The sequence below is a fragment of the Mustelus asterias genome, chromosome 24, assembly GCF_964213995.1.
Source record: "Mustelus asterias chromosome 24, sMusAst1.hap1.1, whole genome shotgun sequence".
In the NCBI taxonomy this organism is placed as follows: Eukaryota; Metazoa; Chordata; class Chondrichthyes; order Carcharhiniformes; family Triakidae; genus Mustelus; species Mustelus asterias.
Genome location: NC_135824.1, coordinates 51357393 through 51384206, shown reverse-complemented (window position 1 = coordinate 51384206; position 26814 = coordinate 51357393). Strand labels below are relative to the sequence as shown.

The 26814-nt window shown below is 48.8% G+C and overlaps 1 protein-coding gene across 1 annotated transcript; it reads left to right on the top strand.

The window, feature by feature from the left end:
• Window positions 1–1238: 1238 nt before the first annotated feature.
• On the top strand, window positions 1239–25754 carry blvrb (biliverdin reductase B). Its single transcript, XM_078241697.1, has 5 exons — window positions 1239–1405; window positions 7576–7737; window positions 9053–9142; window positions 12496–12627; window positions 25501–25754. Exons 1-5 carry the CDS (start codon window positions 1330–1332, stop codon window positions 25659–25661), a joined length of 621 nt encoding a protein of 206 aa, XP_078097823.1. The 5' UTR covers window positions 1239–1329; the 3' UTR covers window positions 25662–25754.
• The last annotated feature ends 1060 nt before the right edge of the window (window positions 25755–26814 follow it).

Here is a 26814-nt window from a genome sequence, read left to right as displayed (position 1 = left end):
TGTTGCGGGTGAGGACACCATTGGTGGCATGAGGTTTTAACACAGTGGCCAGAATCTTACCGTCCCGTCCCCCAAGGTAAAATTCGGTTAGATGCATTGGCCGTGCTAAATTCTCCCTCAGTGTATCCGAACAGGCGCCGGAGTGTGGCGACTTGGGGATTTTCACAGTAACTTCATTGCAGCGTTAATATAAGCCTTACTTGTGACACTAATAAATAAACTTACTTATTTCCTTTGATTAATATTGAATCTTCTTCCATCACCCAGTTCAGTTAGTGCATTCCAGAACACAACAGCTCATTGGGTGGGGTTTTACAGTCTCGTTCGTCCCGAAACCGTAAAATCCTGCCTGAGGTCAACGGACCTTCCTACTGTCCTCCCCTCGCCCGCTCCGATTCCTGTGGGACGGGCGGGACGGTAAAATTTCGGCCACTGTGTTAAAACCTCATGCCACCGATGGTGTCCTCACCCGCAACAACTCCAACCCAGGGGTACACAGCTAGACCAGTAGATATGGCATCACAGTGGCCCACCTCTGCCTGTGCCGGGACATTTGTGATTTTGCCCTGGTACGATGTACCCATTGTACAGCGCAGGCAGCAATACTGAGAGTGACTGAGCTTCCTTTTCCCTCTAGAATCGGAACTCGGGCAGCCTACATTCCAGAAGTCTGGTGAATGGAGGGTTGCAATGTGCGGAGTGCAGGAAAAGCTACCAGCAAGCCTAAGCGTTGTTTGCATGTTCAGGGTGATGGCCAAGAAATGAGGTCCATGGATTGGCAGACCGGGATCCAAGGGTGGCACAGTGGTCAGCACTGCTGCCTCACAGCGCCAGGGACCCGGGTTCAATTCCAAGCTTGGGTCACTGTCTGTGTGGAGTCTGCAGGTTCTCCCTGTGTCTGCGTGGGTTTCCTCCGGGTGCTCCGGTTTCCTCTCACAGTCCAAAAGATGTGTAGGTTAAATGGATTAGACATGGTAAATGTGTGGAGTTACGGGGATAGAGTGGGGAGATGGCTTGGGCAAGATATTCTGTCAGTGTATCAGAGTCGCTGCAGACTGGATGGGCTGAATGGCCTCCTTCTGCACTGTAGGGATTCTATGATGCAGAGTATGTTGATAATGCGTGGCTGTTGAATTGGAAAACTACCTTGTTCGCCGGGAAGAGCCTCTAATGGGTCCAGAGGGAGGGAGAGAACTCGGTTGGTTCTGAGTGGCCGGGGGCGGAGACTCACCCGGAAGCCGAAGGGAATGTAACAGATCGCGGAGAAACTGAAACACAACAAGAGAGAGACTGAAACAGAGTCAAGCTGAGAGAGACTGGGGAGCAAGCATGGGCATCAAGGTGGCGATATTCGGATCCACCGGGATGACGGGACTCGCTACCCTGCCGCAGGCAATCGCTGCAGGTGAGAAAGGGCAAAACTGACCAGTGAGAGCTGGGAAACTGACCTGGGAAACTGACCAGACACTGACCAGTGAGAGCTGGGAAACTGACCAGACACTGACCTGTGAGAGCTGGGAAACTGATCAGACACTGGCCAGTGAGAGCTAGGACACTGACCAGTGAGAACTGGGAAACTGACCAGTGAGAGCTGGGAAACTGACCTGGGAAATTGACCAGTGAGAGCTGGGAAACTGATCAGACACTGACCAGTGAGAGCTGGGAAACTGACCAGTGAGAGCTAGGACACTGATCAGTGAGAGCTGGGAAACTGACCAGTGAGAGCTGGGAAACTGACCTGGGAAACTGACCAGTGAAACCCGGGATACTGACCAGTGAGAGCTGGAAAACTGACCAGACCCTGAGCAGTGAGACCCGGGACGCTGAGCAGTGAGACTGAGCAGAGCTGTGAGGGCAGCTTGGTTCAGCTGCAGTTTGGGAATCTATTTCGGTCTGTTAGTTAAGCGGTCACTTGTCTCTGTCTCATTCTCTGGCTCCTCTTGGCGAGGGGGGAATGTGTAACAGTTCTCAACCAGAGAGCGAGTCAAGGACATTCGGGTATTTCTGGGGGGATGGTTGGTCTCTGTTTAATATTAAATTGCTCACATATACCGGCTACAGTGTGGCTTTTACACTGCCAACGCTGGCTGGAATTTCATTTCCAAGATTCAATTCTAATTTTAAGTTCACGGTGGGTCACACAGAACTAGTTCTGCTCTTGCTGTTTGAGTTGTCTTTATTAAAACACATCAATATTTGCTATAGTTCATGAACTTTTTGTTTAAAGTGTTGAGTTGTATTTAAATAGCCCCAGGACATCCCAAAGTGCTTTACAATCAAGGAGGGACTTTTGTCGTCTGGTTATTGTTGTGATGGAGCCAATCTGCGCACAGGAAGATCCCACAAACAGCAGTGAGGTGAACGACGAGATAACTTTATTGTGATCTTGCTTGGGGGAATAACTATTGGCCTTGGAATTTTTTTTGGGGGGGTGGGGGTTCTCATTTGAAATTATGTCCACTTGACGGGGATTCAGTTATCTTTCCAACTGAAAGTCGGCACCTCTGACAGTGCAGCACTCCCTCAGTACTGCCCTGGGAGTGTCGGTCATTCAATCCAGGAGATTGCCACTGGCTCCCTTCCTAATTCTCCTTTACCTCTTTCCCCCTGCACCCTTTCCAGGAGGAGTGGGCGGCATGGTGGCACAGTGGTTAGCACTGCTGCCTCACAGCGCTCGGGGCCCAGGTTCGATTCCCGGCTTGGGTCACTGTCTGTGTGGAGTGTACACATTCTCCCCATGTCTGCGTGGGTTTCCTCTGGGTGCTCCGGTTTTCTCCCACAGTCCAAAGATGTGCGGGTTAGGTGGCTTGGCCGTGCTAAATTGCCCCTTAGTGTCAGGGGGACTAGCTAGGGTAAATGCATGGGGTTATGGGGATAGGGCCTGGGTGGGATTGTGGTCGGTGCAGACTCAATGGGCCAAATGGCCTCCTTATGCACTGTAGGGATTCTATGATTCCATGAATGGGCTGGGTGGGTGGGGGAGATATGGGGTGGTTGGCGGGCGGGGGGGGGAGGTGGTGTGGGGGGCATTGGGGGAGAAAGGCGGAAGAAGCCATGGCTGATGAAGTCGTGGGGATTGACCACATGGCTTTAACCACACTGGGGCCTGAGGCTCGGTTTGTGATGGGTACTAGTCTGGGTAGTTATACACCCAGTGTAATCATGTGGAGAGAGAGATGGGGAGCTAGCAACCAGCTCGGAGGAGAGATTCCACAAACTAGGGTTGCATTCCCTGGAATTTAGGCAGTTAAGGGGCAATTTGATTGACATTTTCAGGATATTACGGGGGACCGGTAGATTAGATAGAGAGAAATTATTTCAGCTGATTAGAGTCTAGGAGGAAATGATAAGGGAGGGGGCTCTAAACGTTAGAGCCAGACTTCTCAGGTGTGGCATTAGGAAATAGTTCTGCACACACAAGGTGAATCAAGTTTGAAACACTGTTGCAAAGGATGGAAGTCTTGTGGCGCAGTGGGGTTAGTGTCCCTCACTCTGAGCCAGAAGCTGCGGGTTCAAGTCCCACTCCAGGACTTGACGGCCGAGGAAGGTATGTCCATAATGCGGCCAAACGTTAGGTTGAGTGTCAACCTGCAAAATCCTTCCAAACATGCCAACGGTGAGCAGGAGAGACTCCTGGTCAGCCACACTTGATTTGATTTATTATTGTCACATAATTGGGTACAGTGAGAAGTATTGTTTCTTGCGCGCTGTACAGACAAAACATACCGTTCGCAGGGGAGGAGAGGGTGCAGAACATTGTGTTACAGTCATAGCTAGGGTGTAGAGAAAGATCAGCTTAATATGGTAGGTCCATTCAAAAGTCTGACGGCAGCAGGGAAGAAGCTGTTCTTGAGTCGGTCGGTACGTGACCTCAGACTCTTGTATCTTTTTCCCGACGGAAGAAGGTGGAAGAGAGAATATCCGGGGTGCGTGGGGTCCTTAATTATGCTGGCTGCTTTCCTGAGGCAGCAGGAAGTGTAGACAGAGCCAATGGATGGGAGGCTGGTTTGCGTGATGGACTGGGCTACGTTCACGACCCTTTGTCGTTATGTGGAGTGGCGCCCCTCAAGCTATAAGCCCTTGGTGACGGACTAGTGACCTGTTTCGGGAATGACTAGCTATGGAAACAGCAAGTCTGCCTTAGCGCACCACGAGGTGCAGGAAGAGAATTGGAATTGGGAATTTGCGAAGGATAACTGATCTAAAATGGAATTTGAGAGAGTTTTATGATCCATAAACACCATCATTTACATAGTACGTGAGGGTCAAGTCGCTTTCACTATCATCCTCATCATCAGAGTTTTATTAACTGAAGAATGTTTAAGGGATGTGGGTTAGCCATGATCTCATTGAATGGCCTGAGGGGCTGAATGGCCTCCTCCTGCTCCTATTTTCCTTCCAACATTTCCAGGAACACTCGATTGACTGAAAAGCACCTTGGACCATTCTGGGGATGTGCAAGGTGCTGTATAAATGCAAAAATCCCTTTTTTTTTCTCGAAGATGAAAGAAGACTTACTGCTTGGGATTTCTGTTCGGGCTGTTCCCCCTCCTTTTTGGGGAGCTGCCCCTTTTACTTTGTCCTGATTTAATCTGAGTTTGTTTATTTGGTTTGACCTAAAAAGAGGGCAAACCTTCGACAACCTTGCACCCAGTTGTTGGTTCCTCTGTCTGTGCTGAGTCACGCTCACGTGCTGGGAAGGCTTTTTGCTGACTCGTTCTCACAAGCTCTGTGGGTCATTGGTTGGTTCCTTGCGTTGTTGATCACACAACACAGCACTGGGCTGTCAAGGCCGGCCTGTAACTGGCAGATAAGTGCAGCAGCTCCTGGGTTCACTTCCTTATCTCCCAGCAACAGGAAGGGAGGTGTTATTAACATCAGGTCAGACAGGGGGATGTTTGTTAATGATTGCAGCGTTTCAGTTCCAGTTCCAACTCTCAGTTGGAGCCTAAATGCAGCAAGATCTGGACAACACTCAGGCCTGGGTTGTTAAGCAGTAACATCCCGGCCTCGAAAGGGTCAGGCGATAACCATCTCCAACCAGAGAAAGTTTGATCATCTCCCCTTGATGTTCGATAGCATTGCCATGGCTGAATCCGCCACGTTCAGTGGGGATTCACCATTGATGAGAAATGCTACTGGATAAGCCATATAAATATTGTGCCTACACAGGCAGGCCTGAGGTGAGTAACGTGGGTGGCACAGAGCCACCTCACAGCGCCAGGGACCCCGGTTCGATTCTCAGCTTGGGTCACTGTCTGTGCTAAGTCTGCACGTTCTCCCCCGTGTCTGCGTGAGTTTCCTCCGGGTGCTCCGGTTTTCTCCCACAGTCCGAAAGACGTGCTGGTTAGATGCACTGGCCGTGCTAAATTCTCCCTCAGTGTACCCAAACAGTGTGGCGACTAGGGGATTTTCACAGTAGCTTCATTGCAGTGTTAATGTAAGCCTACTTGTGACACTAATAAATAAACTTTAAAACTTAAACTCCAGGGGATCAGGCTGTTAATTGGGTGATCAGCCATGATAATGAATGGAGCAGCAGGGTCGAAGGGCCAAATGGCCTCCTCCTGCTCCTACATTCTTATGTTTCTGATTTCCTGAAGCCTGTCCACTATCGACAAGCTACAAGTCAGGCGTGTGATGGAATACTCCCCACTTACCTGGATGGGTACAATTCTAACACCCTTCAAAACAAAGTAGCCCAACTGATTAACCCATTTACTGCCTTAACCATTCACTCCCTCCACCAGCCACACAACGAAATGTATATCGTTTACAAGATTGTAGTACCTTCCAAACTCGCAATCTCGACCACTAGAGCAACAGCTGCATTGGAATACCACCCCCTCCATGGCGCACACCATTCTGACTTGGAAATACCTCGGCCGTTCCTTCATTGTCGCTGGGTCCAAATTCTGGAACTCCCTCCCTAACAACACAGTGGGTGTACCTACATCACAAGGACTGCAGCGGGTTCAAGAAAGCGGCTCGGCACCACCTTCTCAAGAGGCAATTAGGGATGAATGTTGGCCTTGCAAGTGATGAACAAATAAAAAAAAATGAATGACAAATCAGTGAGTCAAACCGCCCCCAGAAGACACATCTTCAATCTGAGCCTTGTGTTAAACATTGCTGTTATATTCCAGAAAGCCAGTTGGGGAAAGCTGGAACTGGAGTCAATTTTTACTCGGTATAACATTTATTTACAGAGTGGGACATTACAAGCGTATGCCTCCTACCTCAAACACACTTCTGTTTCTATCCATGTCTCTTTATTCACTCAAGTGAAACCTGAACTAGTGCCCTCCGCCTGGATTTAATCCATTGCATTTGATATACATTCAGCAACTGCTGACTGCCCAGAGACCCTGCCGAATAGTTAGAGGCCAATAGATGTTTCCTATGGACAAATTCTAACACTTTGCACCTTCGGGAGAGCTTGAGAGGAAACATGGAAGCAGAACGAAACTCGGGTCTGAGCACAGTTACACTGCACTCTTTCCTAAACCCCCATCACTTGCAGTTGAGAACAGGTCATGTCCAGGGGTTAAATTGTATCTCACCATCGTCCCAATAGACCATTGTCCCAAAGGGCCACTTGTCCAAACAGCCTGTCCTGGTCCCCCCAATGTCGACGCTATAATTCGGAAAGCCCACCAGCGCCTCTACTTTCTCAGGAGGCAAAGGAAATTTGGCATGTCCACTACGACTTTCGAATTTTTACGGATGCACCACAGAAAGCATCCTTTCCGATGCATCACAGCTTGGTACGGCTCCTGCTCTGCCCAAGACCACAAGAAACTACGAAGGGTTGTAAACGAAGCTCAGTCCATCACGCAAACCAGCCTCCCATCCATCGACTCCGTCTACACTTCCTGCAGCCTCGGCAAAGCAGCCAGCATAATCAAGGACCCCACACACCCCGGACATTCTCTCTTCCACCTTCTTCCGTCGGGAAAAAGATACAAAAGTCTGAGGTCATGTACCAACCTACTCAAGAACAGCTTCTTCCCTGCTGCTGTCAGGCTTTTGAATGGCCCTACCTTATATTAAGTTGATCTTTCTCTACACCCTAGCTGCGAATGTAACACTACATTCTGCATTCTCTCCTTTCCTTCTCTATGAACGGTATGCTTTGTCTGTATAGCGCGCAAGAAACAATACTTTTCACTGTATCCCAATACGCGTGACAATAATAAATCAAATCGGACTATCATCCCAAAGGATCATAGGCATCTCTATACATTAGTGAGAGGCATCTTGGCTACTTGTAGCTTGGGGGCACCGCTCAGCAAAGGGAGGTAGCAAGGTCTCCATGAATTACCATAGCCTGTGCGGGGATTGAACCCATGCAGTTGGTTTCATTCTGCATCACACTGTGGTTAAATTGGTGGAGTAACATAATCTCTCAGCATAATCTGCAATACCTGCCACAAGGTGCCAAGAGAGGAAGACATCGCAGACCTGAGTTCAAGATAAAATGTGGAGAGATTATGCAGGGTGGATTATTATCCTTAGTCAGTGTGTTTCTCCCGTCAGATTCACTGTCCATTATGCGTGTCCGTTTTCTCATAGGTTACGAGGTCACCGTTCTGGTGCGTGACCCAGCCAGACTGCCCGCTGAATGCAAGGGGTTAAAGGTCATCGTTGGCGACGTCCTGAATAAGGAAGATGTCCAGCAGGCAGTCAAAGGTCAGGACGGAGTCATCATCATTCTGGGAACCAGGAACGACCTGAGTAAGTGTCTTGCCCAGGCTGAGACAGCCATGTGGAACTCGCTGTGTGTGTCTGAGGTGAATTTAGCACAGATGAGATTCAGGAGAAGTTAAACGTAGGAGGGAGGAAAGAGTCGAAAGATAACCCGATGAAGTGAGATGATCCAAGGGGCTGGAGCAGAGCAATAACACCGGCATGAAGCTGTTTCTGTCCATAATTCATCCAGGTTTCTGAAGCGCTAATTGGCAATAATCAGTCCAATGATGTATTAAAAGGGTGGGGCACGGTGCCAGGATGGTTCGCACTGCTGCCTCACAGCATCAGGGACCCGGGTTCGATTCCCGGCTTGGGTCACTGTCCGTGCGGAGTCTGCACATTCTCCCCGTGTCTGTGTGGGTTTCCTCCGGGTGCTCCAGTTTCCTCCCACTGTCTGAAAGACGTGCTGGTTAGGGTGCATTGAGCCAAACAGACCCCGGAGTGTGGCGACTAGGGGAATTTCATAGTAACTTCATTGCAATGTTAGTGTAAGCCTTACTTGTGACTAATAAATGAAAACTTTTAACTTTAAAAGTCTGCGTAGGTTTCCTCCGGGTGCTCCAGTTTCCTCCTACAGTCTGAAAGACGTGCTGGGAGCAGCACGGGGTGGCACAGTGGTTAGCACTGCTGCCTCACAGCGCCAGGGACCCGGGTTCAATTCCCAGCTCGGGTCACTGTCTGTGTGGAGTTTGCACATTCTCCCCGTGTCTGCGTGGGTTTCCTCCCACACTCCAAAGATGTGCGGGGTAGGTGGATTGGTCATGCTCACTTGCCTCTTCGTGTCAGGGGGATTAGCAGGGTAAATACATGGGATTATGGGGATAGGGTGGGATTGTTTGTCCGTTCAGACTCGATGGGCCAAATGGCTGCCTTCTGCACTGTAGGGATTCTGAGACGTTGCGTGTGTTGCCATGGCGAACCCGGTGCTTTTGTTTCTTTGCCTGATTTTCTTCTGGTGAAATTTTCTGAATGTTTTAAAATGCAGCGGGGGGGGGGGGGGGGGGGGGGGTTGTGAGATTTGGTGGGAGGGGCACCCCAAGCTTTATGAGGCTGCCCCTGTAACCCCCTGATCCACTTGTGGCTACTTGACTTCTCTTCCTCACCCCCCCCACCCCCCCCACGTTGTACAGTTAGGCCTTGGGCCTAGTAGTCAGTTGGTCGCTTTACATTCCTTGCGGGGGGGGGGGGGGCAGTCTTGTGCATTTCTGAACTTCTGGGCGAGTAAAGCCGATAAAAGACTCTTGGGCCTGGGTTGCCACGGTAAAAACTCACTCTTTGATGTCTCTTTTGCCTCCCACAGGCCCCACTACCATGATGTCCGAGGGAACCAAGAACATTGTTGAAGCGATGAAGGCCCACCACGTGAGGAAGGTGGTGGCCTGTATGTCAAGTAAGCTTAAAGCTGTTAACCAAAGAAAGAAAAGGTTGCATTTATATAGCACCTTTCACAATATTAGGACATCCAAAAACACTTTAAACTCAATTAAGTGGGTAGCACAGTGGTTAGCACTGCTGCTTCCCAGCGCCAGGGACCTGGGTTCGATTCCCAGCTTGGGTCACTGTCTGTGTGGAGTTTGCACATTTTCCCCGTGTCTGCGTGGTTTTCCTCCGGGTGCTCCAAATTCCTCCCACAGTCCGAAAGAAATGTAGGTTACGTGGATTGGCCATGCTAAATTGCCCCTTAGTGTCCAAAGATGTGCAGGTTAGGTGGATTGGCCATGCTAAATTGCCCCTTAGTATCCAAAGATGTGTAGGTTGAGGGATTAGTGGGTAAATATGTAGGGATATGGGGGTAGGGCCTGGGTGGGATTATGGTCGGTGCAGACTCGATGGGCCAAATGGCCTCTTTCTGCACTGTAGGGTTTCTGTGATTCTAAGTGTAGCCACTGCTCTAATGTAAAAAAAATGGCAGCCAAATTGTGCACAGCGGGATCCCACTTAGCAATGATTTTTCAATTCTCTCATGGACGGCAAGGTGGCACAGTGGTTAGCACTGCTGCCTCACAGCGCCAGGGACCCAGATTCGATTTTGGCCTGTCTGTGCAGTCTGCACGTTCTCTCCCTGTGTCTGCGTGGGTTTCCTCCGGGTGCTCCGGTTTCTACCCACAGTCCAAATATGTGTGGGTTAGGTGGATTGGCCGTGCTAAATTGACCCTTGGGGCCGGCTTCTCTGACTGCTCTCGCCCCGAAAGCGGAAAATCCCCCCCAAGGTCAACGGTCCTTTCCATGATCCGCTCCTGACCCGCTTCGATTCCCATAGTGGGCGGAACGGGAAAATTTGCCCCTTAGTGACTGAAGACGTGTAGGTTAGGTGGATTAGCGGAGTAAATGTGAGGTTATGGGGATAGGGCGTGGGGTGGGCCTATGTAAAATGCTCTGTTGGAGAGTTGGTGCAGACTCGATGGGCCGAGTGGCCTCCTTTTGCGCTATGGGGGATTTATCATTGATGCCCAACCGAGAGGGTAGATTTAACCTCTCGCCCAATAGATAGTGGTCCTGACAGCGCAGCACTCCCTCACTATCCCAATGGGACTGTCCGATCCGATAGTCAAGCCTTCCGATGCAGAGCTGAGAACGCCACAAACACAGCCACCGCTGACACTTGAGTCACTGGTTTTGCCTTCTATGCAGTGGTGCTCAACTCCACATTGAACTGTCTGAACAGGGAGTGTTCTCTACCCTGCTGTCTCAATGGAAAACTGCTCAGACTAATGCACCAAGTGTACTTAATATCGAGTCTAATGACCAACCAGCGTCTTAACAAGCTAACAAGGAGAATCAGAAAGCTCTGCACGTCAGTGAAACATTTAGAGAGCCATCGAGGGAAGAATTATTCAATCTAATCACAGCATGGCCGATTCAAACTTGGATCACACAGCTGTGCTCAGTTTCAGTAGCCCTGGTGGTGGACTGAGTGGGTTTCACAGACAGACGGGACATCTCCTAACTCATTATCCAAGAGATAATCGACATTTTAAATTTAATGAATGAGTTTTTTTTTAAATTCACTCATAGGGTGTATCACTGCCCATTCCTAATTGCCCCTTGAGAAGGTGGTGGTGAACCCACTGCAGTCCCTTGTGGTGTAGGTACACCCACAGTGCTGTTAGGGAAGGAGTACCAGGATTTTGACCCAGCGACAGTGAAGGAACAGCTGATATGTTTCCAAGTCAGGATGGTGAGTGGCTTAGAACAAAGAACAGGAACAGGCCCTTCAGCTCACCAAGCCCGTGCTGACACATGACACCTTTCTAAAGACCTTTTGCCTCTACACAGTCCATATCCCTCTTATCGCTGCCTATTCATGGTGTCTGTCAAGATGCCTCTTAAACGTTGCAATTGTATCTGCTTCCACCACCTTCCTGGGCAGCGAATTCCAGGCACTTACCATCCTCTGTGTAAAAAAAAAAACTTGCCCCTCACATCTCCTTTAAACTTCCCCCCCCTTTTACCTCAAATCATTGTCCCCTAGTAATTGACATTTCCACCCTGGGAAAAAGACTCCGACCAGCGGAGGGAAACTTCCAGGAAGTGATCTACCGGGACACAGTCACGGAAGGGCTGACCCCATCGCCAGGGTACAATTCCAGAGACACTGATTCCTCCAAGGGTCCCTCACTGTTGTTGGGATACAGTTCCAGAGATAACTGATGGCCCAGCTAGGACCAAGCACCCCAGCACAGCACGGGTTAAAAGGTTGAGACACTGTGGCATGGTGGGGCCATGCACCGCGGTGTACCACGCTTGGGAAAATGGCAGGGTTGAATGAATGAATTTTTTTTAAAAAGACCAAATCTTTCCTCTTATGGGGCAATCTGGAACAAGAGGTCACAGGTATAGGTTGAGAGGCGGTAGATTTAAAACTGAGATGAGGAGGAACTACTTCTCGCAGAGGGTGGTGAATTTGTGGAACTCGCTGCCCCATCGCGCGGTGGAGTCTGAATCATTGAATGGTTTCAAGGAGGAGATAGATATATTTCTGATTTTAAAAAACGGGTTAAAGGGATATGGGGAACAGTTGGGGAGCTGGATTTGAGACCAGGGAGGAATCAGCCATGGTAGGGACGGCACTGTGGCACAGTGGTTAGCACTGCTGCCTCACAGCAAGAAGTCTCACAACACCAGGTTAAAGTCCAACAGGTTTATTTGGAATCACGAGCTTTCGGAGCACTGCTCCTTCATCAGGTGAGTGACCTGATAAAGGAGCAGCGCTCCGAAAGCTCGTGGTTCCAAATAAACCTGTTGGACTTTAACCTGGTGTTGTGAGACTTCTTGCTGTGCCCACCCCAGTCCAACACCGGCATCTCCACACCATGGCCTCACAGTGTCAGGGACCTGGGTTCAATTCTGGCCTCGGGTCACTGACTGTGCAGAGTTTGCACATTCTCCCCGTGTCTGCGTGGGTTTCCTCCCACAGTCCAAAGATGTGCGGGTTAGGTTGATTGGCCATGCTAAATTGACCCTAGTGTAAGGGGGATTAGCAGGGAAAATGAGAGTTACGGGAATAGGGCCTGGGGGGGGATTGTGGTCGGTACAGACTTGATGGGCCGAATGGCCTCCTTCTGTACTGTAAGGGATTGAATGACTGCTGGCGGAGCAGGTTCGAAGGGCTGAATTGCCTATTTCTGCCCCCAGTTCCGATGTTGGTGGGGATGGTGGCACCAAGTCCTTCACGGTCTATCAGAGCACAGCGAGGTCAAAGGGGAGGTGCAGCCAATTGATGTGATATTTCCATTTCCACAGCGTTCCTGATTTGGGATGAAGCCAAGATCCCACCACAATTGCTGGATGTGACAAAGGACCACCAGAGGATGTATCAAGTACTGAAGACTTCGGAGCTGGACTATGTGGCTGTATTCCCACCTCACATTGCTGGTTAGACCCCCTTTACTATGTTAGGCTCACATTACTGCAGATCATGGTGCATTCCAATCTAAATGAAGCATAATGATATTGATAAACGGGAGGTTCTGAGCGCAGACAAAGGAAGATTATTCCCACTGCGGAAATAAAACCAGAGGTCATGAATCCAAAGTCATCGGCAAAAGATCTCGAGGGGAGATAGGGAAAAATATTTTCACACACAGAGAGATGTCAGGAGCTTTACCTGAAAAGGTAATTTTAAAAGGGATTTGCACTGCTATAGAACGGATGTTATTAAACTGGAAAGGGTTCAAAAAAGATTGACAAGGATGTTACCGGGACTGGAAGGTTTGAGCAGAGGCTTGAGAGGCTGGGACTTTTTTCCCTGGGGTGTAGGAGGATGAGGCTTATAAAATCATGAGGGACAGAGATAAGGTGAATAGCCAGGGGCTTTTCCCCAGGGTAGGGGAGTCCAAAACTAGAGGGCTTGGGTTTAAGGTGAGAGGGGAAAGATTTAAAAAGGACCAGAGGGGTAACTTTTTCCACACATAGGGTGGTGCGTGTATGGAATGAGCTGCCAGAGGAGGTGGCAGAGGCGGTTACAATTCCCACATTGAAAAGACATTGGGACAGGTACATGGATGGGAAAGGTTTAGAGGGATAGGGGCCAAATGCAGGCCAATGGGGATAGTTCAGTTTAGGAAACCTGGGTCGGCATGGATGAGTTGGGCCGAAGGGCCTGTTTCCGTGCTGGATATCTCTATGATATATCTCTATCTCTTTTTTTTGTAATTAACGGAAACCGGAAGGCCGCATCGCGAAGCCTGCCGGTAGCTGTAGTTTTTTTTTTCTCTCACTTACCTTATAAGTACTCGCCTCGGGGTATCGGCCTCAGTGTTCCTCTGGGAGCGGACCTGCGGGGTGGAGACTGTGAGCGGTGAGAGAGAGAGCGCGGACTGTGAGTAAATTCTGGGTTTTTTTTTGTCTAATTTTCGGGAGGTTTTTTGTAATTAACGGAAACCGGAAGGCCGCATCGCGAAGCCTGCCGGTAGCTGTAGTTTTTTTTTTTCTCTCACTTACCTTATAAGTACTCGCCTCGGGGTATCGGCCTCAGTGTTCCTCTGGGAGCGGACCTGCGGGGTGGAGACTGTGAGCGGTGAGAGAGAGAGCGCGGACTGTGAGTAAATTCTGGGGTTTTTTTTGTCTAATTTTCGGGAGGTTTTTTGTAATTAACGGAAACCGGAAGGCCGCATCGCGAAGCCTGCCGGTAGCTGTAGTTTTTTTTTTCTCTCGGGCCCCTAGCCCTATAAATTGGTGCAGAGGAGATACCCGATCCTCTACACTGGTAGAGGATCCCACCCTTCCATCCTCCTCTAACCTAATTATAAGTGTGGGGAAGTTTTTTTGTTTTCTTTTTTTCTTGCTGGTAATGGCTTCAGGGATGGCAGTTCAGGCAGTATGCTGCATCTCCTGTGGGATGTATGTGGTGAGGAAATCCAGTAGTGTTTCAGGAGATTTTAGTTGTAAGAAGTGCATTAGATTGCAGCTTCTGGAGGAGCGTGTAAAGGAGATGGAGGGGGAGTTAGAGGAACTCCGCATAATTCGGGAGGCGGAGGTGGAAGTTGATAGGAGTTATAGAGAAATAGTAACTCCTAGAAATGAGGCTTGGGTCAATGCCAGGAGGAGGGGTAAGAAGCAATCGGGAAGACAATCCCCTGGGGCGTTTCCCCTCCATAATAGGTTTTCGGTGCTGGAGGCTACAGTTGAGGAGGAATCAACTGAGCATAGAGAGCAGATCTCTGGGGGTGAGCCGAGTGAGAAAGCTCAGGTGGTTAGGGGCTGTAAAAGACTGGGCCTTGTGATTGGGGACTCCACAATTAAGGGGACAGATAGGAGGGTCGGAACTAAAGGTAGGGACTCAGGGTTGGTGTGTTGCCTACCAGGGGCTGGGGTCCGGGATGTGTCTGACAGGGTATTCAGGACTCTTAGGGGGGAGGGAGATAAACCACAAGTTATTGTACATGTGGGGACACACGACATAGGGAGGATAGGGGAAGGGGATATTAGGCAGGGATTTATGGAGTTGGGGTGGAAACTAAAGGCCAAGACTGACAGAGTGGTTATCTCTGGACTCTTGCCTGTACCACGGGATAGTTTAGAGAGGAATAGGGAGAGGGAAGGTTTGAATTCATGGCTGAGGGGATGGTGCAGGAGGGAGGGGTTCAGATACTTAAGCAATTGGGGCTCGTACTGGGGAAGGTGTGACCTCTATGAGAAGGATGGTCTACACCTTAATCAGAAGGGGACCAATATCCTGGGGGGTAAATTTGCTAAGGCCATGCAGGGAGGTTTAAACTGATTCGGGGGGGGGGAGGGATCCTGAGTAGTGGGGCTGAAAGTGAGGGATGCATGGATGGGGACTGCAATGCACGGCATTGCAGAGGTGGGGTGGAGCAGGGTTTGAAATGTGTATACTTCAATGCCAGGAGTATTCGCAATAAAGTGGGTGAACTTGCAGCGTGGATCAGTACCTGGGACTTCGATGTTGTGGCTATTTCAGAGACATGGATAGAGCAGGGGCAGGAATGGATGCTGCAGGTCCCGGGGTTCAAATGTTTTAGTCGAAGTAGGGAAGGAGGTAGAAGAGGGGGAGGGGTAGCATTATTGGTCAGAGATTGTATCACAGTGTCAGAGAGGAGGTTTGATGAGGACTTATCTGTTGAGGTAGTATGGGCGGAGATTAGAAATAGGAGAGGAGAGGTCACCCTGTTGGGAGTCTTTTATAGACCTCCTAAAAGTTCTAGAGAGGTTGAGGAAAGGATTGCGGAGTCAATCCTGCTTAGGAGTGAAAGTAATAGGGCAATTGTTATGGGGGATTTTAACTTGACTAATATTGACTGGAATTGTTATAGCTCTAGCTCGTTAGAGGGGTCAGTTTTTGTTCAAAGCGTGCAGGAAGGTTTTTTGACTCAGTATGTAGACAGGCCAACTAGAGGTGAGGCTATATTGGATCTGGTGCTGGGAAATGAGCCAGACCAGGTGCTAGACTTGGAAGTTGGTGTGCATTTTGGTGATAGTGACCACAATTCGGTTACGTTCGCCTTAGTGATGGAAAGGGATAGGCATGAACCTCGGGCCAGTGGTTTTAGCTGGGGGAAGGGTAATTATGAGGCTATTAGGAGAGAATTAGGAAACATAGGTTGGACTAGGAGATTACAGGGACTGGGAACGTCCGACATGTGGAGTTTTTTCAAGGAGCAGCTACTGCGAGTCTGTGATAGGTATGTCCCTGTCAGGCAAGGAGGAATTGGTAGGGCTAGGGAACCGTGGTGCACCAAAAAAGTTTCTTTGTTGGTTAAAAAGAAAAAGGAGGCTTATGTTCGGATGAGACGTGAGCACTCGGGTAGTGCACTAGAAAGCTTTAGATTGGCTAAGAGGGAGTTGAAGAGCGAGCTTAGAAGGGCTAAAAGGGGACATGAGAAGACTTTGGCGGATAGGGTTAAAGAGAATCCTAAGGCGTTCTATAGGTATGTCAAGAACAGAAGGTTGGTTAGGGCAAGTTTAGGGCCAGTTATAGATGGCAGAGGGAAGTTATGTGTGGAACCGGAGGAGATTGGTGAAGCATTGAACCAATATTTCTCTTCGGTGTTCACGCAAGGGGACATGAATATAGCTGAGGAGGACACTGGGTTGCAGGGGAGTAGAATAGACAGTATTACAGTTGATAAGGAGGATGTGCAGGATATTCTGAGGGTCTGAAAATAGATAAATCCCCTGGTCCGGATGGGATTTATCCAAGGATTCTCTGGGAGGCAAGAGAAGTGATTGCAGAGCCTCTGGCTCTGATCTTCAGGTCGTCGTTGGCCTCTGGTATAGTACCAGAAGATTGGAGGTTAGCGAATGTTGTCCCATTGTTTAAGAAGGGGAACAGAGACTTCCCCGGGAATTATAGACCGGTGAGTCTCACTTCTGTTGTCGGCAAGATGTTGGAAAAAATTATAAGGGATAGGATTTATAGTTATTTGGAGAGTAATGAATTGATAGGTGATAGTCAGCATGGTTTTGTGGCAGGTAGGTCGTGCCTTACTAACCTTATTGAGTTTTTTGAGAAAGTGACCAAGGAGGTGGATGGGGGCAAGGCAGTGGACGTGGTATATATGGATTTTAGTAAGGCGTTTGATAAGGTTCACCATGGTAGGCTTCTACAGAAAATGCAGATGTATGGGATTGGGGGTGATCTAGGAAATTGGATCAGGAATTGGCTAGCGGATAGGAAACAGAGGGTGGTGGTTGATAGTAAATATTCATCATGGAGTGCGGTTACAAGTGGTGTACCTCAGGGATCTGTTTTGGGGCCACTGCTGTTTGTAATATTTATTAATGATCTGGATGAGGGTATAGTTGGGTGGATTAGCAAATTTGCTGATGACACCAAAGTCGGTGGTGTGGTAGACAGTGAGGAAGGGTGTCGTAGTTTGCAGGAAGACTTAGACAGGTTGCAAAGTTGGGCCGAGAGGTGGCGGATGGAGTTTAATGCGGAGAAGTGTGAGGTAATTCACTTTGGTAGGAATAACAGATGTGTTGAGTATAGGGCTAACGGGAGGACTTTGAATAGTGTGGAGGAGCAGAGGGATCTAGGTGTATGTGTGCATAGATCCCTGAAAGTTGGGAATCAAGTAGATAAGGTTGTTAAGAAGGCATATGGTGTCTTGGCGTTTATTGGTAGGGGGATTGAATTTAGGAGTCGTAGCGTTATGTTGCAACTGTACACAACTCTGGTGCGGCCGCACTTGGAGTACTGTGTGCAGTTCTGGTCCCCACATTACAGGAAGGATGTGGAGGCTTTGGAGAGGGTGCAGAGGAGGTTTACCAGGATGTTGCCTGGTATGGAGGGGAAATCCTATGAGGAGAGGCTGAGGGATTTGGGATTGTTTTCGCTGGAAAGGCGGCGGCTAAGAGGGGATCTTATTGAAACATATAAGATGATTAGAGGTTTAGATAGGGTGGATAGTGATAGCCTTTTTCCTCTGATGGAGAAATCCAGCACGAGGGGGCATGGCTTTAAATTGAGGGGGGGTAGTTATAGAACCGATGTCAGGGGTAGGTTCTTTACCCAGAGGGTGGTGAGGGATTGGAATGCCCTGCCAGCATCAGTTGTAAATGCGCCTAGTTTGGGGGCGTTTAAGAGATCCGTAGATAGGTTCATGGACGAAAAGAAATTGGTTTAGGTTGGAGGGTCACAGTTTTTTTTTAAACTGGTCGGTGCAACATCGTGGGCCGAAGGGCCTGTTCTGCGCTGTAATGTTCTATGTTCTATGTTCTATGACTCTAGGTACTTGAGGATGAGGAACTTGATCATGAGCCAGAACGGGGGATGGTGGGGACTGGGCACAACTGCTCTTCCAAAGAGCCAGCAGAGATTCAATGGGCCAACAGGCGGCCTCCTTCTGCGCCATAGGGTGCGAATGATGTTGGGCATCTTAAGCAAAGCCTTTCCACTCACTGGTGCCCACTGGTGGCTGAGATTGTATTCTGCAGGTTGTTGCACAATCCAATTTCAGTCACCAGGTGGCTCTGTTTAAGGTCAATACAGTGTAGATTAAACTGTGTGCTATAGACCTCTAGTGGCAATGGAAGGTAGCGAGGGTGAGTGTCATACCTGTTTTCAGTGTGTTATTCAAGAGCTACTTTAAATGTTACTTCAAAAAAAAAGACATGCTCGAATTGGGTTGAATTTTGCCCTTTTTTTCAAAGACAGCATTTTGTTTTTAAGACCACCTTCAGAATGCGCCAGACTATTTCACAGCTGGGATGTGATCACTGTTGTTACTTGGGGCAACGAAGCAGCTTCTCTTCCCTGCAGGAAGCCGCAATACAGCAATGGAATGATGAATTTATTGATGTTGACTGGTCGATAAAAGTATTGGCCAGGACAGCAGGAAAACTCCCCTGCCATTCTTTAGCTGTTTTAGCTCAGTTGGCTGGACGGCTGGTTCATGGTGCGAAGCGATGCCAACGACTTGGGTTCAGTTCCCCGACAGGCTGAGGTTATTCACCAAGACCCCATCTTCTCAACCTTGCCCCTGGCCTGAGGTGTGGGGGGGGGGAGGATCTGTTCCCATCCCACCTGCCCACAGGAATTGTAGCGGAGGGAGGTCGGGGTTGGAACATGCAATGGTCTGTTGACCCCAGGAAGGATTTTTTGGTTTTGGGGCGAGCACAGCTGGAAAATCCCAGCCGTGGTGATCCTCAGGTTAAAATCACCACCAGTCAGCTCTCCCCCTCAAACGGGGGCGAAGCAGCCTACGGATATTTGGGACTGTGGCACCTTTTACATTCACCCAAGAGGGTATTTGGCCCTCGTTTGATGTCCCTTTCAGAAGATGACACCTCGGCCTGTTCTTTCTGCTCAGGAATGGGACTTCAACTCCACTTCTTCTGACTCATAGACCCCTATATTTCAGACCCGACAGCAGACAGCCTGCACTGGGTTTACAAAGTATTTACAGCACAGAAACAGCCCCACTAGACCCAACTAACTAGGGTGGCACAGTGGTTAGCACTGCGGCCTCACAGCGCCAGGGACCCCAGGTTCAATTCCGGGCTTGGGTCACTGTCTGTGCGGAGTCTGCACATTCTCCCCGTGTCTGGGTGGGTTTCCTCCGGGTGCTCCGGTTTCCTCCCGCAGTCCGAAAGACGTGCTGGTTAGGGTGCATTGGCCGTGCTAGATTCTCCCTCAGTGAACCCGAACTGGCGTGGAGTGTGGCGACTAGGGGATTTTCACAGTAACTTCATTGCGGTGTTAATGTAAACCTTCTTGTGACATTAATAAATAAACTTTAAAAAAAACTCATGAAGGTGTTTATGCTCCATACAAATCTCCTCCCAGCCCTCTTCACCTAACTCATTAATCATCTTTCTATTCTTTTTCCAGCTTCTCCTTAAATGCATCAATATTATTCACCTAACTCCCTGTGGTAGCAAGTTCCACATTCTCATAGAGTCATACAGCACAGAAAGAGGCCTTTCGGCCCATTGCGTCTGTGCTGGCCGTCAAGCACCCATCTATTCTCCATTTTCTAGCACTTGATCTGCAGTCTGATATGCTGTGGCACTTCAAAGAACAATACAGCACAGGAACAGGCCCTTTGGCCCTCCAAGCCCGCACCGCTCCCTGGTCCCAACTAGACCATTCTTTTGTATCCCTCCATTCCCACTCCATTCATGTGGCTATCTAGATAAGTCTTAAACGTTCCCAATGTGTCCGCCTCTACCACCTTGCCCGGCAGCGCATTCCAGGCCCCCACCACCCTCTGTGTAAAATACGTCCTTCTGATATCCGTGTTAAACCTCCCCCCCCCCTCACCTTGAACCTATGACCCCTCGTGAACGTCACCACCGACCTGGGAAAAAGCTTCCCACCGTTCACTCTATCTATGCCTTTCATAATTTTATACACCTCTATTAAGTCTCCCCTCATCCTCTGTCTTTCCAGTGAGAACAACCCCCGTTTACCCAATCTCTCCTCATAACTAAGCCCTTCCATACCAGGCAACATCCTGGTAAACCTCCTCTGTACTCTCTCTAAAGCCTCCACGTCCTTCTGGTAGTGTGGCGACCAGAACTGGGCGCAGTATTCCAAATGCTCATCTCGCCACTCTGAGTGAAGAAGTTTCCCCTGAATTCACCACTGAGCTATCTTCTATTCATGGCACTCGCTCTTCCCTCCATTTACCCTATCAAATGTTTTTTTAAAAGACCTCAAATGTCAGCCTTTTCTTTTGTAGAGGCAAGTACCGCAATCTCAATAGATATCACAGGCGGGATTTAATAAGAACATAAGAACTAGGAGCAGGAGTAGGCCATCTGGCCCCTCGAGCCTGCTCCGCCATTCAATAAGATCATGGCTGATCTTTTCGTGGACTCAGCTCCACTTACCCGCCCGCTCACCATAACCCTTAATTCCTTCACTATTCAAAAATGTATCTGTCCTTGCCTTAAAAACATTCAATGAGGGAGCCTCAACTGCTTCACTGGGCAGGGAATTCCACAGATTCACAACCCTTTGAGTGAAGAAGTTCCTCCTCAACTCAGTCCTAAATCTGCTTCCCCTTATTTTGAGGCCATGCCCCCTAGTTCTAGTTTCACCCGTCAGTGGAAACAACTTCTCTGCTTCTATCTTATCTATTCCCTTCATAATCTTATGTTTTTATAAGATCTCCCCTCATTCTTCTGAATTCCAATGAGTATAGCCCCAGTCTACTCAGTCTCTCCTCATAAGCCAATCCTCTCAACTCCATATTCAACCTAATGAATCTCCCCTGCACCCACTCCTGTGCCAGCATATCCTTTCTCAAGTAAGGAGACCATTTGGGCCTCACTTGAACGAGATCGTAAAATCCTGCCCAAGGCCAACAGAGATTTCGGCCAATCTATTAGTTCTTGTTTTTGAATTCAGGTCACAGCAGTGGAAGGACCAGTGCCTCTTTTTTTATTCATTCGTGGGACATGGGCGTCACTGGCTGGGCCAGCATTTATTGTAAGAGTTTTAACAACACCAGCTACCAAATAAACCTGTTGGACTTTAACCTGGTGTTGTTAAAACTCTTACTGTGTTTACCCCAGTCCACATTACAGGAAGGATGTGGAGGCTTTGGAGAGGGTGCAGAGGAGGTTTACCAGGATGTTGCCTGGTATGGAGGGGAGATCCTATGAGGAGAGGCTGAGGGATTTGGGATTGTTTTCGCTGGAAAGGCGGCGGCTAAGAGGGGATCTTATTGAAACATATAAGATGATTAGAGGTTTAGATAGGGTGGATAGTGATAGCCTTTTTCCTCTGATGGAGAAATCCAGCACGAGGGGGCATGGCTTTAAATTGAGGGGGGGCAGTTATAGAACCGATGTCAGGGGTAGGTTCTTTACCCAGAGGGTGGTGAGGGATTGGAATGCCCTGCCAGCATCAGTAGTAAATGCGCCTAGTTTGGGGGCGTTTAAGAGATCCGTAGATAGGTTCATGGACGAAAAGAAATTGGTTTAGGTTGGAGGGTCACAGTTTTTTTTTTTAACTGGTCGGTGCAACATCGTGGGCCGAAGGGCCTGTTCTGCGCTGTAATGTTCTATGTTCTATGTTCTATGTTCTAACGCCGGCATCAGCATTTATTGCCCATCCCTTGTTGCCCTTGAACTGAGGGGCTTGCTAGGCCATTTCAGTTGAGAGTCAACCACGTTGCTGTGAGTCACATGTAGGCCGATTTCCTTCCCTCAAGGGGACATTAGTGAACGAGATGGGTTTTTCCGACAATGGTGTCATGGTCATCAGTAGATTCTTAATTCCAGATTAATTTTTTTACTGAATTCAAATTCCACCATCTGCCGTGGCGGGATTCGAACCCGGGTCCCCAGAACATTAGCTGAGTTTCTGGACTAATAGCCGAGTGATAATACCACTCGACCGTTGCATCACCTATTCTTCCACTTACATTGGAACAGGAGGAGGCCATTCAGGCCTCAAGCCTGTCCACCATTCAGTGAGATCATGGCTGCTCTGTGTTTTCCATCTGCCCGCCTTGGTTCTGTGTAACTTTTAATCCTTTGCCAAACAGAATTTAGTTGCCCCTCTGAACCTCGGGGCTGTGTGTTCTGGATTTTCACCACCCTTCGTGCAAATGAAATGCTTCCTGATATACCCCCTCAACAGACCGGCTCTAATTTTACGGTTATGCCCTTGCTGGGGAGGGCGGGAGGGAGTGGAGTGTGTCATCCTTAGTTATCTCCCCGTGGTGACCATTCTGGAAGTCATAGAATGGTGCAGAAGGAGGCCATTTGGCCCATCGAGCCTGCACCGACAACAATCCCACCCAGGCCCCATCCCCGTAACCCCTTGTATTTACCCTGCTAATCTCCGACACGAAGGGGCAATTTGGCCAATCAACCTAACCCATACATCTTTTGGAGTGTGGGAGGAAACCGGAGCACCCGGAGGAAACCCACGCAGACACGGGGAGAACGTGCAAACTCCACACAGTGATCCAAGGCTGGAATCGAACCTGGGTCCCTGGCGCTGTGAAGCAGCAGTGCTAACCACTGTGCCACCGTGTGAGCCTGTAGAGCAGCAGTGGGCAACCTATGACCCGGGTGTCACACGCGGCCCATCTGGGTTTTGAGTGCATTTTGTTGACAACTACCCACACGCAGGGTTGCCACATTCTGCTGATTTCCATCCGTGTAGTTATTTTCCTACCGGTGTGACTGAAGCGATTCGCACGTAAAGCAAGGGTGAGTGAAGTGAGGTGTGTGCTGATTGCTCACAACACTGACTGTGAGAGCCTTGCGCTCCTTCTGTGTCCAAAGTGTCAATGTTTGTTTTGTTATAGTCAGAGGTTTACAGCATGGAAACAGGCCCTTCGGCCCAACTTGTTCATGTCGCCTTTTTTTTAAACCCCTAAGCTAGTCCCAATTGCCCGCGTTTGGCCCATATCCCTCTATACCCATCGTACCCATATAACTGTCTAAATGCTTTTTAAAAGACAAAATTGTACCACCTCTAATACTGCCTCTGGCAGCTTGTTCCAGACACTCACCACCCTCTGTGTGAAAAAATTGCCCCTCTAGACACTTTTGTATCTCTCCCCTCTCACATTAAACCTATGCCCTCTAGTTTTAGACTCCCCTACCTTTGGGAAAAGATATTGACTATCCACCTGATCCATGCCCCTCATTATTTTATAGACCTCTATAAGATTGCCCCTCAGCCTCCTATGCTCCAGAGGAAAAAAGTCCCAGTATATCCAGCCTCTCCTTATAACTCAAACCATCAAGTCCCAGTAGCATCCTAGTAAATCTTTTCTGCACTCTTTCTAGTTCAATATTATCCTCTCTATAATAGGGTAACCAGAACTGTACACAGTATTCCAAGTGTGGCCTTACCAAAGTCTTGTACAACTTCAACAAGACATCCCAACTCCTGTATTCAATGATCTGACCAATGAAACCAAGCTTGCCGAATGCCTTCTTCACCACTCTGTCCACCTGTGACTCCACTTTCAAGGAGCTATGAACCTGTACCTCTAGATCTCTTTGTTCTGTAACTCTCCCCAATGCCCTACCATTAACTGAGTAAGTCCTGCCCTGGTTCAATCTACCAAAATGCATCACCTCACATTCATCTAAATTAAACTCCATCTGCCATTTGTCAGCCCACTGGCCCAATTGATCAAGATCCCATTGCAATCCGAGGTAACCTTCTTCACTGTCCACTATGCCACCAATCTTGGTGTCATCTGCAAACTTACTCGCCATGCCGCATATATTCTCATCCAAATCATTAATATAAATGACAAATAACAGTGGACCCAACACCGATCCCTAAGGCACACCGCTGGTCACAGGCCTCCAGTTTGAAAAACAACCCTCTACAACCACCCTCTGGCTTCTGTCATCAAGCCAATTTTGTATCCATTTAGCTACCTCATCCTGGATCCCGTGAGATTTAACCTTATGCAACAACCTACCATTTGGTACCTTGTCAAAGGCCTTGCTAAAGTCCATGTAGACAACATCAACTGCACTGCCCTCATCTACCTTCTTGGTTAACCCTACAAAAAACTCAAATCAAATTTGTTTTTGCCATTTGAAGTTGATGAGAGTTCTATTACAACATACATAATTAAGCATTTTCAGGGTGACACAGTGGTTAGCACTGCTGCCTCAGTGCCAGGGACCTGGGTTCAATTCCGGTCTCGGGTGACTGTGTGGAGTCTGCACATTCTCCCCGTGACTGCGTGGGTTTCCTTCAGGTGCCCTGGTTCCTTCCAACACTCCAAAGATGTGTAAGTTAGGTGGATTGGCCGCTTAATGTTCAAAGGATGTGCAGGTTAGGCTGATTGGCTAGATTGCCCCTTAGTGTCGGGGGATTAGTGGGGTAAATACATGGGGTTACGGGCATGGGGCCTGGATGGGATTGTCATCAGTGCAGGCTTCATGGGCCAAATGGCCTTCAGCACTGAAGCAGTTCTATGATTCTGAAATATTCGGTGTGTATTAAATGTGTTTAATTTTATTCATGGGGTCACGGTGAGTGAACAAGCTTACGTCCCACTGAGATGAAGGATGACCCTTCACGTGGCCCACTCACTAGCCTAGGTTGCCCATCACTGCTGTAGTGTCCATTCATGATCTCCCGTCAACAACAATAACTTGCATTTACGTAGCGCCTTTTCCAGTGTGCTTTTCACGAATGTTCAGAATCCCTACACTGCGGGAGGCCATTCAGCCCATTGAACCTGCACCAACAACAATCCCATCTATGCCCTATCCCCGTAACCCTACGTACTTATCTGCTAGTCCCCTTGACACTTTAGCATGGCCAATCCAACTAACCCGCGTATCTCTGGGACTGTGGGAGGAAACCGGAGCACCCGGAGGAAACCCACGCAGACATGGGGAGAATGTGCAGACTCCGCACAGTGACCCAAGCCGGGAATCGAACCCGGGGTCCCTGGTGCTGTGAGACAGCAGTGCTAACCATTGTGCCACCCCATGGATGGAGTCATGGCCACACGACCGACTGGAAATTCTCCCTTTGTATCATCCCTATCCTGATATTATTGTGTGCCGATCGGAATTCCTGTTTGCATCCCATCCCAGTTTTGTTTTAATCCTCCATATCCCAGTGTTTATTTTTAGCTTCCCTATCCCAGTTTTCCCATCTGTCCATTCTATCCCAATGTTCCTTTTTTTAATCCTCCCGATCCGTTCCTTTTTATTCCCCTCCCGATATTCCTGTCAATGTCCTCCTCCTTTTCTCCTGTTTGAACCTTCTCTCACCCAGTATTCGTGCTCGTGTGTGTGTCTCCCACACTCCAGCTGTCTTTGTTCCTTCCACAGGTGAACATCCTCTGACTGGCACTTACACTGTGTCAGTCAACGAAAAGGGAGGCCGAGTGATCTCCAAGCACGACCTAGGTCATTTCTTCCTCAAGTGCCTGACGACCTCGGAATACAATGGGAAGTTTGTCTGTCTGTCAGGAAACTACACGCAGCCATGAAAGCAACAAGGCAGCGGGGAACGGACGGCACTGTTCCGCATTAACTATCTCTCTAATTCCCAGGAGTTGAGATAATAAAATAAATGATGTCTATCCGCAGGCTCTCTTCCTGTAGCCCTGGGTGAACAAGTGGGTCAGTGATTTAAAAAGGGCGGCACGGTGGCACAGTGGTTAGTACTGCTGCTTCACAGCTCCAGGGACCTGGGTTCGATTCCCGGCTCAGGGTCACTGTCTGTGCGGAGTCTGCACATTCTCCTCGTGTCTGCGTGGGTTTCCTCCGGGTGCTCTGGTTTCCTCCCACAGTCCAAAGATGTGCAGGTTAGGTTGATTGGCTATGCTAAAATTGCCCCTTAGTGTCCTGGGATGCGTAGGTTAAAGGGATTAGAGGGTAAAATGTGTAGGGATATGGGAGTAGGGCCTGGGTGGAATTGTGGTCGGTGCAGACTCGATGGGCCGAATGGCCTCTTTCTGCACTGTAGGGTTTCTATGATCAATTCACCGTGGACAGACCAGGAATATTCCAGCCCTGACAAGCGGGGGGCAGCCATGCTAAATTCTCCCTCAGTGTACCCGAACAGGCATTGGAGTGTGGCAACTCCAGGATTTTCACAGTAACTTCATTGCAGTGTTAATATAATCTTACTTGTGATAAATAATAGGGGATTTTCACAGTGACTTCATTGCGGTGTTAATGTAAGCTGACTTGTGACACTAATAAATAGACATACTTTAAGGAATAAATGGGTAAGACACCAGGAAGAGAACTTGGCAGTTTTTTTTTAAACCTTCTCCTGTAAATAGCCGAGAAGGCCAACAGAATGCTGTCCTTTATATCTAAAGAGCTGGAGTATCGGGATACAGATGTTATGCTGCGGTTGTACAAAACCCTACTAGACCCCACTCAGAGCACTGTGAGCAGGTATGGCCCCTAGTGAACCCTGGAGGAATGTTCAACGCAGGTTTACAGGAATGATACCTGGAGTTCAGGGGTTAGGTTACGAGGAGAGATCAGACAAATTAGGCCTTTATTCTCTTGAATGCGGAAGGCTGAGGGGTGATCTGATAGAAGTCTACCAAATATTTCCAGGGAAGGACAGGGCGGATAAGAATAATCTGTTTCCACTGGTTGAACGCTCTAGAACCAAGAGCCATA